This window comes from Coregonus lavaretus (assembly GCF_964263955.1).
Source record: "Coregonus lavaretus genome assembly, chromosome: 28".
In the NCBI taxonomy this organism is placed as follows: Eukaryota; Metazoa; Chordata; class Actinopteri; order Salmoniformes; family Salmonidae; genus Coregonus; species Coregonus lavaretus.
Window position 1 is genome coordinate 12,676,022 of NC_140015.1, and position 18,318 is coordinate 12,694,339.

Consider the following 18,318-nt stretch of genomic DNA (forward strand, 5'->3'; position numbering starts at 1 on the left):
TCCCTCAAAGCACTTCATGATGACAGAGGTGAGTGCTACAGGGCAATAGTAATTTAGTTCAGTTACCTTTGCTTTCTTGGGTACAGGAACAATGGTGGTCATCTTGAAGCATGTGGGGACAGCAGACTGGGATAGGGAGAGATTGAATATGTCCGTAAACACACCAGCCAGCTGGTCTGAACATGCTCTGAGGACACGGCTAGGGATGCCGTCTGGGCTGGCAGCGTTGCGGGGGTTAACATGCTTAAATGTCTTACGTCGGCCATGGAGAAGGAGAGCCCACAGTCCTTGGTAGTGGGCCGCGTCGGTGGCACTGTATTATCCTCAGAGTGGGCGAAAAGGTGTTTAGCTTGTCCGGAAGCAAGACATCGGCGACATGGCTGGTTTTCCTTTTATAGTCTGTGATTTTCTGTAGACCCTGCCACATACGTCTCCTGACTGAGCCGTTGAATTGCGACTCCACTTTGTCTCTATACTGATGTTTTGCCAGTTTAATTGCCTCGCGGAGTGAGTAGCTACACTGTTTGTTTTCTGCCATATTCCCAGTCACCTTGCCATGGTTAAATGCGGTGGTTCGCGCTTTCAGTTTTGCGTGAATGCTCCCATCTATCCATGGTTTCTGGTTAGGGTAGGTTTTAATAGTCACAGTGGGCACAACATCTCCTATACACTTCCTGATAAACTCAGTCACCATTTCAGTGTATTCGTCTAAATTATTTTCGCAAGCTACCCGGAACATATCCCAGTCCGCGTGATGAAAACAATCTTGAAGCGTGGATTCCGATTGGTCAGACAAGCGTTGAATAGTCCTTAGCACGGGTACTTCCGGTTTGAGTTTCTGCTTATAGGAAGGGAGGAGCAAAATGGAGTCGTGGTCAGATTTGCTGAAAGGAGGGCGGGGGGGGGGGGGGGGGGGGCCTTATAACCATCCCGGAAGTTCGAGTACCAATGGTTGAGAATTTTAGCAGCCCAAGTACAACAGTCGATATGTTGATAGAACTTCGGCAGCCTAGTCCTCAAATTTGCTTTGTTAAAATCCCCGGCTACAATAAATGCAGCCTCAGGATATGTGCTTTCCAGTTTGCATAAAGTCCAGTGAAATTCTTTGAGGGCCGTCGTGGTATCGGCTTGAGGGGGGATATACACGGCCGTGACTATAACCCAATAAAATTATCTTGGGAGATACTACGGTCGGCATTTGATTGTGAGGTATTCTAGGTCGGGTGAACAAAAGGACTTGAGTTCCTGTATGTTACTACAATTACACCATGAGTTGTTAATCATGAAACACACACCTCCGCCCTTCTGCTTCCCGGAGAGATATTTATTTCTGTCTGCGCAATGAACTGAGAACCCATCTGGCTGGACCGATTTCGACAGAATATCCCTAGAGAGACATGTTTCCGTGAAACAAAGTATGTTACAGGCCCTGATGTCTCTCTGGAAAGAAATCCTTGCCCTGAGCTCGTTGACTTTGTTATCCAAAGACTAAACATTAGCGAGTAATATACTTGGAAGCGGTGGGTGGTGTGCGCGCCTCCTAAATCGAACCAGCAGGCCGCTCCGAGTGCCTCTCCACCGCCGGCGATGTTATGGGTCAGCCGCTGAAATCAGTTAAATTGCCCTGGGGAGAGCAAACAAAGGATCTGCTTCGGGAAAGTCATATTCTTGGTCGTAATGCTAGTGAGTTACCGCCGCTCTGATATCCAATAGTTTTTCCCGGCTGTATGTAATGACACAAAACACTTTCTGAGCTAATAATGTTTAAAAAAATTAATGCAAAAATAAAATACCGAAAAGTTTCCTAAGAGCTAGTCGCGAGGCCGCCATCTTCGTCGACGCCAGAGATGGTTACTTTAATACGATGTCAGTGTGACAGATCAACAATGTGAGAGCTACTGTTCCTGATGAGGCTCCTCTAACCGTGGAGGTTCTGGGATTACACTGGATTATATGAGTTTTTATAAACTGTGGACTCAGGCTGATCGATACAAGATGGGGGACGTGTGTGTGTTTTCTGGGGCCCCCTACTGAGAGGTGGAATGGCTGTGATTACTGCGTTATTAGCAGCAGAGAAAACACAGCCTGCATCCCAGAGGACACCCACACACAGGTATGGATTAGTGCACGTCACACCGTCTGACCAACGCCTGCCGCATCATTAGGTCATTCTTCACAGGTATGAGTCATTGGACTGGGGCTTGTTTTATTTTATTTTTTTATTTTGTAGCGTGCGTGGGTGTGTATCAGGGTGTGCAGTGTATATCACCTTTAAAGATGAAATCAAGGCTGTTTCTCTGTGAAACCGAGAGATTCTGCCTCAGGTTAAAAAGACGCCCACATCGTCACTAACCAACAGCCATTCTGTAGCTCAGCCAATGCAGCAGACAGACGTCACGCTGTCCAAAGGTGGCTCTTAGAGACGGATATCTTTTCAGACAGACTCTGCTCAAAGCAGGAAGTGGTATTTATTTTATGAATCCGCTCTTTGGGTCACGGAGGTCAAAGAGTGGCTTATTTGCTTCATTGTAATTTCCCTTTTTCTTCTTCTTCTTCTTCTTCTTCTTCTTCTTCTTCTTCTTCTTCTTCTTCTTCTTCTTCTTATTATTATTATTATTCCTAGATAATATATGGATAGAAATAACCTTGAGGAAGAGCTTGAGCTTTTAGGGAATAAAGACTCAAACCAACACTTGTTGAAAAGGTGAATTTAGGTGTACATGTAAATACAACAAGTCTCAGAAACAGTACAGTACTACTGAACACACAGGATGAGTGGGTGTGGGGGCTGTACAATGTACGGTTAGTACACCAAAATCCATATCATGAACACAAAACAGATATTAAGGATGATATGAATGTTCCTGTTGTAAGAGTTCTTCACATCCATACTTCCTAAATTATTACTCTTGTTCATTTTCCAAACGCTCCAAGTCTGAGGGGAGTAGTGTGTGTTTGTGTGGAGGTGAGGGTGAGGTGCTGGGGTGGGAGGTCGTGTAAAGGGGGAGAGGGGTGAGGAACCAGGGGTTGCGTTAGAGTTCAGAAATCTGTATTTTCTAAACGCAGACCATCGATAAACCTGCGCTTTAAACAATTTCACCTGCGTTTTATATTGAAAGTCAACAGTGTTTTTTTGCTTCAATACACTGAGCAGGGGCGTGCGACTATAGTTTTCCTTCACAGAAAATACATTAGTGCAACACATTCGGCATAAAATAGCTTCATTTTCATCAGATGACAACAGAAGTGCAACGCTATTTGTCTAGCAGCCACACAAGTAAATGAGCTTACAATGAAAAAGCAAGGTATTTTTTTCAAAAAAGATGCATGGCCATCATATATCTAATGTTTATCATAGAAAGAATGCAGCAAGCTACATTTCCTAATGTTTTGCTAGAAGTTAATCTTGCATTTTACCAGAGAAAAATAGGCTACACTGAGAAAAGTACCAGAGAAAAGTAGCTACACATCAGACAGAGCACTGTCTGCTGATAGAAAGCCTGTCAGTTCGTCTGACGGTGGTCGGGAGAGGTTGTGTTTTCTCTAGCAGGAGGTAAGCTTGGCTTCTTATATGGTGTTGAGTAAAGCTTAAACCATGTATTTAGATTGTAGGTAGGTATTGTAGTTAGGTATTATAGGTAGTTTACTTAGGTAGTTATTGTAGGTTATTGTAGGTTATTGTAGGTAATTATTGTAGGTAAGTATTGTATTCGGCGGACCCCGGCGAAGCACGAGGCTAGCTAACCCACTACTTGGACCAACAAAACTAGCTAGCTAGCGGGTAGCTACTGGTAACTTTTAGCAACTGTGGTTAGTTGTTTCCAATGTTATTTCACGCTTAAGAGTACCTGTGATTGAGCCAGCTAGCTGCCTACCATTCAGCTGTTTTTCTACCTCATTATCCGAGGCATTAATGTTAGGTGGTTGGTAGCTGCTGTACTTAATTACAGCTACTGATTGCAGTCTGCCACCCAGACAGCTGGCGTCGGGTAAGTTTGGCTTTATACATAGCTTGGGCTTTGTCGAGTAAGGCTTAAACTATGTATTTAGATTGTAGTTAGGTATTATAGGTAGGCATCGTGGGCTGTATATTATTAGGTATTATAGGTAGGCATCGTGGGCTGTTGTGGGTAGTTGTTGTATGTAGTTATTGTAGGTTACTTTTGTATTCGACGGTGCCAGGTGTAGCACGAAGCTAGCTAGCTAACTCACCTCCTGGACTAGCTGCCGAGTAGCTATTAACAACGGTAGCAACTAAATACAATATCCTTTTAGCCAGCTACATTCGTTCGCAGCGACGCCGTTTTTCAAACAAAGTCAACACAGCAGCCATTGCTAGCTAGCCAACACTACCAGCTAGCTGTACTATGGTAGCTAAATACAATATCTTTGTGCTAGCTAGCCAACGTTTAATTATTGCTGCGTTATGAAAGAACTAGACACGGACACAAATTATCTGTTTAGTGTGTTAACACACTATTGGTAGTTTGTTGTAACCAAGTATTGGTGCTAAACTGTGTGTTATTGGATGCTAGCATGCTAGTTAGCTATGGCGTCATAGTTAGCTAGCTGAATAAAGTAAGTTGAGTCTATTCCTTGAAACATTGAACCGCTGTAGTTTACAACAATTCTAATTTCTAAAGTGGAAGTTGGGAGAGTTTTATTCGGGTGGTTCAGTGAAACAATTATAGTTTCTGAGGTGGAAGTTGGGAGAGTTATATTTTTTTTGGTGAGGGAGGCCCTGCTCTCTCCTTTCCCAGATGTTTAGTTCATTTCATTCCGATCTCCTCTGCATTATTGTAGCCATCTGCTACAGCCTGTCAACTATGCCTCTGCCTATCCCTGTTCTCTCCTCTCCGCACAGGCTACACAAACGCCTCACACCGCGTGGCTGCTGCCTCTCTAACCTGGTGGTCCCTGCACGCACCACACACCTGGAGTTCCAGGTCTCAGGCAGCCTCTGGAACTGCCGTTCTGCTGCCAACAAGGCTGACTTCATCCCAGCCTATGCTACCCTCCAGTCCCTCGACTTCCTGGCGCTGACGGAAACATGGATTACCACTGAAAACACTGCTACTCCTACTGCTCTCTCCTCGTCTGACCATGTGTTCTCGCATACCCCGAGAGCATCTGGTCAGAGGGGTGGTGGCACAGGAATCCTCATCTCTCCCAAGTGGTCATTCTCAATTTTCCCCCTAACCCATCTGTCTATCTCCTCATTTGAATTCCACGCTGTCACAGTCACTAGCCCATTTAAGCTTAATATCCTTGTCATCTATCGCCCTCCAGGTTCCCTTGGAGAGTTCATCAATGAGCTTGACGCCTTGATAAGTTCCTTTCCTGAGGATGGCTCACCCTTCACAGTTTTGGGGGATTTCAACCTCCCTACGTCTACATTTGACTCATTTCTCTCTGCCTCCTTCTTTCCACTCCTCTCCTCTTTTGACCTCACCCTCTCACCGTCCCCCCCTACTCACAAGGCAGGCAATACGCTTGACTTCATCTTTACTAGATGTTGCTCTTCTACTAATCTCACTGCAACTCCCCTCCATGTCTCCGACCACTACTTTGTATCCTTTTCTCTCTCGCTCTCCTCCAACACTATTCACTCTGCCCCTACACAGATGGTAACGCGCCGCCGCAACCTTCGCTCTCTCTCTCCCACTACTCTCTCCTCTTCCATCCTATCATCTCTTCCCTCTGCTCAATCCTTCTCCCTCCAATCTCCTGATTCTGCCTCCTCAACCCTCCTCTCCTCCCTTTCTGCATCATTTGACTCCCTGTGTCCCCTATCCTCCCGGCCGGCTCGGTCCTCCCCTCCAGCTCCGTGGCTTGATGACTCATTGCGAGCTCACAGAACAGAGCTCCGGGCAGCTGAGCGGAAATGGAAGAAAACTAAACTCCCTGCCGACCTGGCATCTTTTCACTCCCTCCTCTCTACATTTTCTTCATCTGTTTCTGCTGCTAAGGCCACTTTCTACCACTCTAAATTCCAAGCATCTGCCTCTAACTCTAGGAAGCTCTTTGCCACATTCTCCTCACTGCTGAATCCCCCCCCCCCACCCCCCCCCCCCTCCCTCTCTGTGGATGACTTCGTCAACCACTTTGAAAAGAAGGTTGACGACATCCGATCCTCGTTTGTTAAGTCTAATGACACTGCTGGTCCTGCTCACACTGCCCTACCCTATGCTTTGACTTCTTTCTCCCCTCTCTCCCCAGATAAAATCTTGCGACTAGTGACTGCAGGCCGCCCAACAACCTGCCCGCTTGACCCCATCCCCTCCTCTCTTCTCCAGACCATCTCCGGTGACCTTCTCCCCTACCTCACCTCGCTGATCAACTCATCCTTGACCGCTGGCTATGTCCCTTCCGTCTTCAAGAGAGCGAGAGTTGCACCCCTTCTCAAAAAACCAACACTCGATCCCACTGATGTCAACAACTACAGACCAGTATCCCTTCTTTCTTTTCTTTCCAAAACTATTGAGCGTGCCGTCTTTAGCCAACTCTCTTGCTATCTCTCTCAGAATGACCTTCTTGATCCAAACCAGTCAGGTTTCAGGACTGGTCATTCAACTGAGACTGCTCTTCTCTGTGTCACGGAGGCTCTCCGCACTGCTAAAGCTAACTCTCTCTCCTCTGCTCTTGTCCTTCTAGACCTGTCTGCTGCCTTTGATACTGTGAACCATCAGATCCTCCTCTCCACCCTCTCCGAGCTGGGCATCTCCGGCGCGGCTCACTCCTGGATTGCGTCCTACCTGACCGGTCGCTCCTACCAAGTGGCGTGGCGAGAAGCTGTCTCCGCACCACGTGCTCTCACCACTGGTGTCCCCCAGGGCTCAGTTCTAGGCCCTCTCCTTTTCTCCCTATACACCAAGTCACTTGGCTCTGTCATATCCTCACATGGCCTCTCCTATCATTGCTACGCTGACGATACACAACTAATCTTCTCCTTTCCCCCTTCTGATAACCAGGTGGCGAATCGCATCTCTGCATGTCTGGCAGACATATCAGTATGGATGACGGATCACCACCTCAAGCTGAACCCTGGCAAGACGGAGCTGCTCTTCCTCCCGGGGAAGGACTGCCCGTTCCATGATCTCGCCATCACGGTTGACAACTCCGTTGTGTCCTCCTCCCAGAGTGCGAAGAGCCTTGGCGTGACCCTGGACAACACCCTGTCATTCTCCGCTAACATCAAGGCGGTGACCCGATCCTGCAGGTTCATGCTCTAAAACATTCGGAGAGTACGACCCTGCCTTACACAGGAAGCGGCACAGGTCCTAATCCAGGCACTTGTCATCTCCCGTCTGGATTACTGCAACTCGCTGTTGGCTGGGCTCCCTGCCTGTGCCATTAAACCCCTACAACTCATCCAGAATGCCGCAGCCCGTCTGGTGTTCAACCTTCCCAAGTTCTCTCACGTCACCCCCCTCCTCCGCACACTCCACTGGCTTCCAGTTGAAGCTCGCATCCGTTACAAGACCATGGTGCTTGCCTATGGAGCAGTGAGGGGAACGGCACCTCCGTACCTTCAGGCTCTGATCAGTCCCTACACCCAAACGAGGGCATTGCGTTCATCCACCTCTGGCCTGCTGGCTCCCCTTCCTCTGCGGAAGCATAGTTCCCGCTCAGCCCAGTCAAAACTGTTCGCTGCTCTGGCACCCCAATGGTGGAACAAGCTCCCTCACGACGCCAGGACAGCGGAGTCACTCACCACCTTCCGGAGACATTTGAAACCCCACCTCTTTAAGGAATACCTGGGATAGGATAAAGTAATCCTTCTAACCCCACCCCCCAAAAAAAAAAAAATAATAATAAAAAAATTGTAAAGTGGTTATCCCACTGGCTATTGGGTGAATGCACCAATTTGTAAGTCGCTCTGGATAAGAGCGTCTGCTAAATGACGTAAATGTAAATGTAAATGTAAGTGCAACTGAAGCATAAAATTAGTCTGATGCCGAGCATCTGATGCCGAAGCGTTTTAGATCTGCGTTTACAAAACGCAGCTAGATATTTCTTACGCATTTTATCTTTTTTTCTACGTGAAAAACGCTGAATTCTGCGTTAATGGACCCTTGGCAACCATACGGGGATGCAGATGGACTGCTCCCTTGGAGTTGTGAAGGGCCAGATGGATCCTCGCCAGCATTTTAAAGAAACTTCCTCACACACTCTCACCCCAACGTAACTCAGATTTTTACCCTAGAGTTTTCCCCAAATATACACACAAATAAACACACACACACACACAGCTGCTGCTCTTATGGAAAGATTCACATGCATGGTCACAGACTAATCTAATGCACATATGGTCAAATTGTATTCTAGTGCAAGGTCATGCTCTCAGAAATGCATTTCATCTCATCTCATTCTCCCAAAAATGTTTTGGGTATGTGTGTGTGTGTGTGTGTGTGTGTGTGTGTGTGTGTGTGTGTGTGTGTGTGTGTGTGTGTGTGTGTGTGTGTGTGTGTGTGTGTGTGTGTGTGTGTGTGTGTGTGTGTGTGTGCATTTGAATCTTGGCATAAGACCAGCTGTGTGTATATTTGTTAGGAATCGCTATAGGCTGTTTTCATCAAATGAATAAGTTCTGGTATCTTACATTTTCATCTCCTCTATCCCTGCCCCTATTTTCTAACATTGTTGACATTTGTTTCTTTCTGAATGCTGCAGTGTAATGCTTTTCACGCTCTTCATATTTATTCTGCACCTTTCTCTCTAGGATATTCACTTCATTTGCTGTGTTTTATTCCGAATTGTATTGTGTGACTTGGGTTTGAGAAAATGTCCTTGCGTTTGAGAAAGGCATAAAACGCATTATTTATAGCCGTATTATTATCGTCCAAAGTCATAACTCCGCAAGATGACAAACTTGCCACTTTACACACCTACATGAAAAGTGCAGCCACGGCCATCTACAAAGGCTGAAGAGCACAGAGAAAGAGTGTGCTGTCTGTGGAGATCACAGTACAATAGGACATGCGCTCCATACACTGACTGAGGTAAACCACTCTCAGTTTTAGATAAAAGTCTCGCTGAAAAGGGCTCTGAATGATTCACTGTAGTTCAAAAATGCATAAACATAAGTATAGCCTTTATATATATATCTGTTCTCCTCATCCTCTGTCTCTCTAAGAGCCATGTTATCAACCAAACACTTTGTGTGACCAATGGACTCTCTGAGTTTGACTGTAATCAACCAATCACAGACATTAATCTTTGGTCAGAATACACAATCGTGTTCTTACATACACACCTAGACATGAATATGCATGCAGGCAGTCTTTTATATGGAACCTGTGATAGAATGAGTTTAGACAGGGTCCCCACCCTTCCTGTTGAGTAGTGATGGGGCCTCAAAACAACCAGGCTATTTAGTGCTCCTATTGGGAGGGGAAGGGGGGTCTGCCTGCCTACCTGGCCTCAAACACTGACCCTCTGTTCAGCTCACGAGCACAACGACATGCCAACAGCCATGGAAAATAGACAGGCCACTGTGTGTGTGTTTGCGCAGGCAGGTGTGTGTACGTGCGTGTCTAACACTAGGCCCAGTGTGTGTGTGTGAGGGTCATTATGGAGGTGTGAGAGGGTATGTGTGTACGTGTGTGAGGATCACGGCTCTGAGGTAGTGAGATAAGGGTCTGTCACTCTGTGTTAATTAGATAATGATCACGTAATGAGGAATCAAAACCCCTGGGCCAGGATCAAAATACAGGATCAGACAAAGCTCCACCACAGGTTCAATCTGCTGTTCAATGGGAGCTTACCCTCTGACTGTCTCCCTTCTCTGACTCAGAGGGTACCTCTTGGCTCCCTTCTATTGGCCTGTTCACTTCCTGGTAGAGCTTGGTGGGTAGGAGGAAGTACAGAAGGGATCAGGAGTGGACAGTGGGTAGGGAGAGTGACTGGGGACAGAGAGGTTAATGTGTTAGTAGCAGTAACACTCTATACCCTCTGCCCAGAGGGCACATACGAGTGAGGGCATAGTGGACAGCGCAAACCCTCCAGCACCCCACTGAAGAGCTAGGCAGTCTTCTGCTGAGTCGGTCCCAGCCGTGAGCACTGCCGGCCGGGCATGCCAATCAGCCAGGCGGAGGGTGGCTTTTCTCCAGGAAAGGCCTGCTTGCCCTGAGGCGGGCTTCATGCAGCTGTCAGAAACCCCCCGCCTACACACACACACCCGTCCTCTGCCACTAGTCGTACAGTACAGTGCGATCAGGGTGGCAGTGAGGGCTGGAGTGACCTCTCCATCTGTCTGAGTGAGGCGAGTGGAGAGCGGCCGGAGGGGGGGATGTTCACGCCTGTTTATAGATATTTGCCCTTTTGAGTTCACCTGTCATCCAGCCTGGCTCAGGTCAGCTTCAAGCCTCCACTCCACTCCACTGGCTCTGCTCATCTGCAACAATGGCTCAGGAATGATGAGGGGTTTCACATTCCCCCTCCTCTAAATGCTATCGTTTTGCTTTGCACCTCCTGCTTCATGTAACAAGGCATCTGATTTGGATTATGTTTGATCACCAGGTAAATTATACTATGGCGGTGTCACTGAGGCCAGGACAGACAGACAGACAGAAAGACAGGACACTGACAGACCTCCTTCTGTTATCCAGCGTCCCCTGGCTAATTGGGATTTAACTGTGTATTCGTGCTGGCAGCAGAAGAAGCAGCCAGTGGGGACTGCACAAAACTTTTCACAGAATCACACTGAAGGTCGCTGTGATCGAACGTAGGCTGAAATGAAGGACATTAGACTGACAGGACATTCTGAAACACACACACACGCGCACACACAGAAAAAAGCAAGCTAAATGATGTGAGGACTCACGCTGTGTGTGTTGACCAATGTGCACACTCCCCCATCACTTTGGCCCAGCAGGCGATGACATGGAGAACATCATACAGGAATACACAACAGGAGGTCCCAGCACAATGGGGGAAAGAGAAGGACATCTGTGTGGAGAAGAGGTCTGCTCAAAATGTCAGACAGAGATCTCAGAGTGGTGTGGCACAACACCATGGGAGGGAGAGATGCTGGGGAAGATGCAGAGAGGGGATATGGCGAGACAGCGATAGAGCACTGTTTACGTTGATGAAAGACAGTATGGATGATGTGTCATAGCATGACTGGAGAAGGGTTGCCTATTCTGTAGGTTAAGCTGTTATGTTTATTCCCGTATAATTGAGTAATACACATTGAATACACCCTACAATTCATACTTAAATGTAAATATGGGAAAGTACTATTTCTAGAACAACAAAAGAAAGATAAATGTATACAAAGGTTGTTGAAAAAGAGAGAAAGAACAACAAGTAAGTAGAAGAGGTTTGTGAGAATTGTGAAGGGTTCAGGGCTTCTGTCAAAAAGCCATCCAACCCCTAAAATAACCCATCTAAAGCCAGGTAGTACAGAGAAAACACTAAACTGTTTAAAAAGAAAATCAATGCAGAAAAGAGCTACAGTACCTCCTGACTTCAAGACACATGTACCTCCCACACAGCAGGAGTGTGTGTGTGTGTGTGTGTGTCAATCTTGCTATTTACAGTGAAAAACTGTAAACTGAATATAAAAAGAAAAGGTACAGTATCCCCCAAAAATGAATTCATATTCATAAATAAAAAATACATATTCATACATAAAGATACATACTCATATATATATATATATATATATATAAATACATATTCATACAGATAAATACATATTCATACAAATAAATACCCACATACATACATACATACATACATACTGCACAGTGGTCTTGTCAGTGGGACCAACCAGCTACCAGCCCAGCTACCAGCCCAGTTGATTAAGTCCCAACATGACCCCTCATTGGGAGTGGAGGGGAAGGAAGCAGGGCGGTGTGATACACAGTGAGACACCAGCAGAGAGACCAGACCACTGCTAATGTAGCATCCACTTTATTGGCATAATGAGAGTGTCACTGTTCTGCACTGTAAACCACTCGCTGTGTCACAAACAATTTAGTCTTACCTCCATCAAGATGCGTATGGGGACTCTTTCTTTGTCTACAGATTCAGCCCTCACTCTCTCTCTCTCTCTCCCTCTCTCTTGCTCTCCCTCTCCCTTTCTCTCTCTGTCCATACATTATCATTTCCACCAGTCCAAATATACTTCTACCTTCTCTTTAAATTCCACACACTTTTCTCACATGGCCTGGACAGTTCTGTACATCTTTGTCTTTGCTCAGTACGTGAATAGTTTTTGTTGATTGTATATGGAGGAGCAATAGTGCGTAAACAGTCTCAAAAATAGCTTTTCCCCAAAAAATTGTGAGGAAGTGCAACGGCCCCACAATGGACTTGACCTAGAGAGTGAGAGTGAGAGTGAGAGTGAGAGTGAGAGTGAGAGTGAGAGTGAGAGAGAGAGAGAGAGAGAGAGAGAGCGAGAGAGAGAGAGAGTGAGAGTGAGAGAGAGAGAGAGAGATATAGAGAGAGAGAGAGAGAGAGAGAGAGAGAGAGAGAGAGAGAGAGAGAGAGAGAGAGCTTTCTGTCAAAATGGTCCTGTAATAAAATAGTAATGGTTGCTTTACTTCAGTGTAGCAGAGAGCACCGTGGCCATTCAGGCTGGAGCTGGGACTGGGACTGTGGTGTTGTACCTGCTGCCTGCTATAGCAGTAAAGAGACACTCTGGACCCGTAAGTGACAGTTTACGGCAGAGTCATCTCTGAGCACAAACAACATGGGCATATGTCACTTGGCACACCATTTCTTAAATGATCCCTGTCAACATACAGTACAAACAAAGCATGCCCCACAGCGTGTGTATATAAATAAACGGATGTTTTGCCAGATTAGACGTTATCGAACCACACCATACACATGAGAAAGAGCTTTGGAATTCGGTAGAGTTAAATAGCCTACAACAAATGCTGTTGGAGCATAAGTTTCATGGTTACAGTTTTCTATCGAGGGAAAGCCTGCCTGCATCTGGCGGTTGAGGACCACAAGCACCGGCTCACTCCATGCCTTGCGGATACACCCAGCCCGGTTCCGAGACGGGATAGACGATGAACGGTCGAACAATATTATATTTTATTCAGTGTGATGAAGTATGAACAAATAAACCTATTCAGATCGCCATATGGGCAATTCAAACGATCAACGTGCGCTCAAATAATAGCCTAGCCTCAAAGCGCAACAGTGTATCAATAGATTATAACATTTGCTTTGTTAGTTACAGTCAATAAATTACCTCGAAGCTGTAATCATATAAAACTACTAAAGGTGTTTTGATTAACAGTCTAATAAAAATGAATATTACATGCATATAAAAAAATATATCCTGCCCATGACAACAAATTGCCATGTTCGTCCATTCATTGTAAATAAAATAGCTAGGCATATACATGCATCTGCCTCGTTAAAAATGTATAATTTGGCACTCTCAGGATAACTTTATAGCTAATCATTCCGTTATGAATGGAAAATAGGCTACTGTACACGCGCTACCAGTGGTCTAATAATTGTGCGTGATGAACTGTCACATGGGGGCCACAAACTTTGAATAGTAAACAGCACACATGTCAATATGTAAAAACAAAAGCTACACACTATATGTTGGATTTCAGCCTACCTGTACCGTTCCGTTTCAGATTGTCCCTGTGGTCATCCGTACCCAACATATTTCGAAACGATGTGTGACAAGACTGACTGTCAAAGCCGAAATCCCAGCTCGCGCGCCGGAGTCACTGGTGTCAGAGCGCGCAGCCACTCTACACACGAATGCGCATTCAAAGGGACTTCAACGCTATCACGGCCGCGCCTATACAATTTCATTTATGTTATTTATCACTTTGTCATCGATTATATTATCTTGAAAGACATGAAGGTCGAAATTCTATTCATTTACACAACATGACCAAAAGTATGTGGACACCTTCTCGTCGAACATCTCATTCAAAAATCATGGGCATTAAAATGGAGTTGGTTCCCCCTTTGCTGCTATAACAGCCTCATCTCTTCTGGGAAGGCTTTCCACTAGATGTTGGAACATTGCTGCAGGGACTTGCTTCCATTCAGCCACAAGAGCATTAGTGAGGTCGGGCACTGATGTTGGGCGATTAGTCCTGGCTCGCAGTCGGCGTTCCAATTCATCCCGAATGATGTTTGATAGAGTTGAGGTCAGAGCTCTGTGCAGGCCAGTCAAGTTCTTCCACACTGATCTCGACAAACCATTTCTGTATGGACCTCGCTTTGAGCACGGGGGCATTGTCATGCTGAAACAGGAAAGGGCCTTCCCCAAACTGTTGCCACAAATTTGGAAGCACAGAATCGTCTAGAATGTCATTGTATGCTGTAGCATTAAGATTTCCCTTCACTGGAAGTAAGGGGCCTGAACCATGAAAAACAGCCCCAGACCATTATTCCTCCTCCACCAGACTTTACAGTTGGCACTATGCTTTCGGGCAGGTAGCGTTCCCTTGGCATCTCGCCAAACCCAGATTCATCCATCGGATTGCTAGATGGTGAAGCGTGCATCATCACTCCAGAGAACGCGTTTCCACTGCTCCAGAGTCCAATGGCCGCGAGCTTTACACCACTCCAGCCGACACTTGGGACTGAGCATGATGATCTTAGGCTTGTGTGCGGCTCCTCTGCCATGGAAACCCATTTCATGAAGCTCCTGGCGAACAGCTATTGTGCTGACCTTGCTTCCAGAGGCAGTTTGGAACTCGGTAGTGAGTGTTGCAACCGAAGACAGATGATCTTTACGCGCTACGCGCTTCAGCACATGGTGGTTCCATTCTGTGAACTTGTGTAGCCTACCACTTCACGGCTGAGCCGTTGTTGCTCCTAGACGTTTCCACTTAACAATAACAGCACTACAGTTGACATGGGCAGCTTAAGCAGGGCATAAATTGGACGAACTGACTTGTTGGAAAGGTGGCATCCTATGACGATGACACATTGAAAATCACTGAGTTCTTCAGTAAGGCCATTCTACTGTCAATGTTTGTCTATGGAGATTGCATGTCTGTGTGCTCGATTTTATACACCTGTCAGCAACGGGTCTGGCTGAAATAGTCCACTAATTTGAAGGGGTGTCCACATTCTTTTGTTTATATATAGTGTATTTTAGTATATGTATTTTTAATTATCATTAATACAGTTTATTATAGTTTATTAGATTATAATAAATCACCTGTCATTATAATATGCTGAAATTAATGTAACTTGTTAGCTTCATTAAATAGTACCCGGAAACACCAGTCTCAACATCAACAGTGAAGAGGCGACTCCAGGATGCTGACCTTCTAGTCAGAGTTGCAAAGGAAGAGTCCAGTGTCTGTGTTCTTTTGCCCATCTTTTATTTTTATTGGCCAGTCTGAGATATGGCTTTTTCTTTGCAACTCTGAAGGTCAGCATCCCGTTGAGACTGGTGTTTTGCGGGTACTATTTAATGAAGCTGCCAGTTGAGGACCTGTGAGGCGTCTGTTTCTCAAACTAGACACTCTAATGTATTTGTCCTCTTGCTCAGTTGTGCACCGGGGCCTCCCACTCCTCTTTCTATTCTGGTTAGAGCCAGTTTGCTCTGTTCTGTGAAGGGAGTTGTACACAGCGATCTTCAGTTTCTTGGCAATTTTTCGCATGGAATAGCCTTCATTTCTCAGAACAAGAATAGACTGACGAGTTTCTGAAGAAAGTTATTTGTTTCTGGCCATTTTGAGCCTGTAATCGAACCCACAATTGCTGATGCTCCAGATACTCAACTAGTCTCAAGAAGGCCAGTTTTATTACTTCTTTAATCAGCACAACAGTTTTCAGCTGTGCTAACATAATTGCAAAAGGGTTTTCTAATGATCAATTAGCCTTTTAAAATGATAAACTTGGATTAGCAAACACAACGTGCCATTGGAACACAGGACTGATGGTTGCTGATAATGGGCCTCTGTACGCTTAGTCCTGTGTAGCTCAGTTGGGAGAGCATGGCGCTTGCAACGCCAGGGTTGTGGGTTCGATTCCCACGGGGGACCAGTATGAAAATATGTATGCACTCACTAACTGTAAGTCGCTCTGGATAAGAGCGTCTCCTAAATGACTTAAATGTAAATGTAGATATTCCATTAAAAAGTTTCCAGCTACAATAGCCATTTACAACATTAACAATGTCTACACTGTATTTCTGATCAATTTGATGTTATTTTGATGGACAAAAAAATTGCTTTTCTTTTAAAAACAAGGACATTTCTAAGTGACCCCAAACTTTTGAATGGGAGTGTATGTGACTATGAAAATGAAACCACCAGGTTGTTTCAATTAGCGAACTGATAGGGTTATAAATCTATGGCCCCATCAGAAGTGTCAGAGCCTGGCAGAAATATATCTCTGTGAGATATCAACCATTGTCACGTTCGTTACTGGATGAAGCGGTCCAAGGCACAGCGTGGTAAGCGTACATTTTATTTAATTAACGTACTTAACACACACGAACAAAAACAACAAACCAAACGATACGTTAAGTCCTAGGTTAACACCAAAACAACCATACGGAACAAGATCCCACAATAAACATGTGCCAACAGGCTGCATAAGTATGGTCCCCAATCAGAGACAACGAGCTACAGCTGTCTCTGATTGGGAACCACCCTGGCCAACATAGAAATACACGAACTAGAATGAAAAACATAGAAAACTAAACAAGGAAAATCCACACCCTGGCTCAACATTTAATAGTCCCCAGAGCCAGGGCGTGACAACCATGTAGTATTCCTTCACTGAGTGAGGTCTATAAATTAAACATGAAATAGGAACCCTATCAGCATGGTGTCCTGTCAGCAACTGACATTCACTTCTAGGAAATATCTAATGTGATAGGCCCATATGTATATACCCTGTTGGGAGGTGTTCATGTTGGCAGATTTGGACAGTAATTCATATAGCGTTAGATAAGAACAACATCTAGTATCTGTTTATTGGCTCTGCTTTGTCCCGAGAAAGACAGGTGGAATGATTCATAACTCGGCTTTTGTCAGAAGTTCATGTACAAAGCTCTTCTGTAGGCTGTGTGTTTCGCATCTGTTTGATACAATAACGATTAATCAAAATAAGATTGCTTCGATACCGGTAAATTGTAATTTCAAGTATGTCTATTCAAATGCCAATAGGCTAATGGCAAAAAGCCAAGGAACATCTCCACCAGTGGTCTCCACTTGCCAAAGTCTGAGCGGAAGGCTTTCTTTCCCCAATGCAATGGCATGCCATTAACTCACACGTCCGCGAGAGGCTTGTCAGCCGGATGGTGATCGATGCACTTGGATAGGCCTACATACTTGGGAGCTCAATATGTCCTTCCCAATGCGAGTGCGCTGGCACGCGCGTTCAAAGACCAGGCTCATATAAATAACCCCTGAGAATATTACTACCACGGTGGACGTAACACTACACCCTCACCCCAGCCCAGCCCAATGCCTGCCTCTCACCCACCGCTCCCCGCTGCAGCTCTGGCACCTCACACCAAATGGTATACCCACTATCGTTATGTAAAATTATAGTTAACATGATATACATTGGTGGGAAAAGTACCCAGTTGCCATACTTGAGTAAAAGTAAAGATACCTTAATAGAAAATTACTCAAGTAGGCTAGCAGTGAAAGTCACCCAGTAAAATACTACTTGAGTAAAAGTCGAAAGGTGTTTAGTTTTAAATATACTTAAGTATCAAAAGTAAAAGTATAAATCATTTAAAATTCGTAATATTAAGCAAACCAGACAGCACCATTTTCTTGTTTTTTAAATTTACAGATAGCCAGGAGCACACCAACACTCAGACATAATTTACAAACAAAGCATGCATGCTATGAGTCTACCAGATCAGAGGCAATAGGGTTGACCAGGGACATTCTCTTGATAAGTGTGTATTGACCCATTTTCCTGGCCTGCTAAGCATTCAAAATGTAAAGAGTACTTTTGGGTGTCAGAGAAAATGTATGGAGTAAAAAGCACATTCTTTTCTATAGGAATGTAGTGAAGTAAAAGTAAAAGTTGTCAAAATTATATAAATAGTAAAGTACAGTACAGATACCCCAAAAAACTACTTTACACTGCTGATGATATACTGTGACAAAAGAGAATTCACTGTTAAGCCTATCGGCCTCCAACCGTTGACATGTCTCTCTTTCTCTGACATTTACATTTTTCAGGTTCTTCAGAAGCTTGTATGGAGCCCTGCAATCAGAGCAGGATGAAAGCCAAGGAAAATACCTTAAAGGTACCCGAGTGGCTGCTCTTGCCAAAACACACGTCCTCTTCACCCTTCATCACCCATACTAAGTGGCTCTCAGAAGGCAGTAGTTGCTATAC

At 45.2% G+C, this 18,318-nt stretch overlaps 1 protein-coding gene across 1 annotated transcript in view; it reads right to left on the reverse strand.

Annotated features, from left to right (window-relative positions):
* Nucleotides 1-13,640, reverse strand: part of LOC311104443 (zinc finger protein 385C-like) — a gene marked incomplete at both ends in the record, with an annotated part of 664,983 nt that extends 651,343 nt beyond the window's left edge. Inside the window, one exon of the mRNA XM_084146280.1 lies at nt 13,592-13,640. Coding sequence (XP_084002406.1) covers nt 13,592-13,640 — 49 coding nt within the window. The remainder of the gene's footprint in view (nt 1-13,591) is intronic.
* Between the last annotated feature and the right edge of the window lie 4,678 nt (nt 13,641-18,318).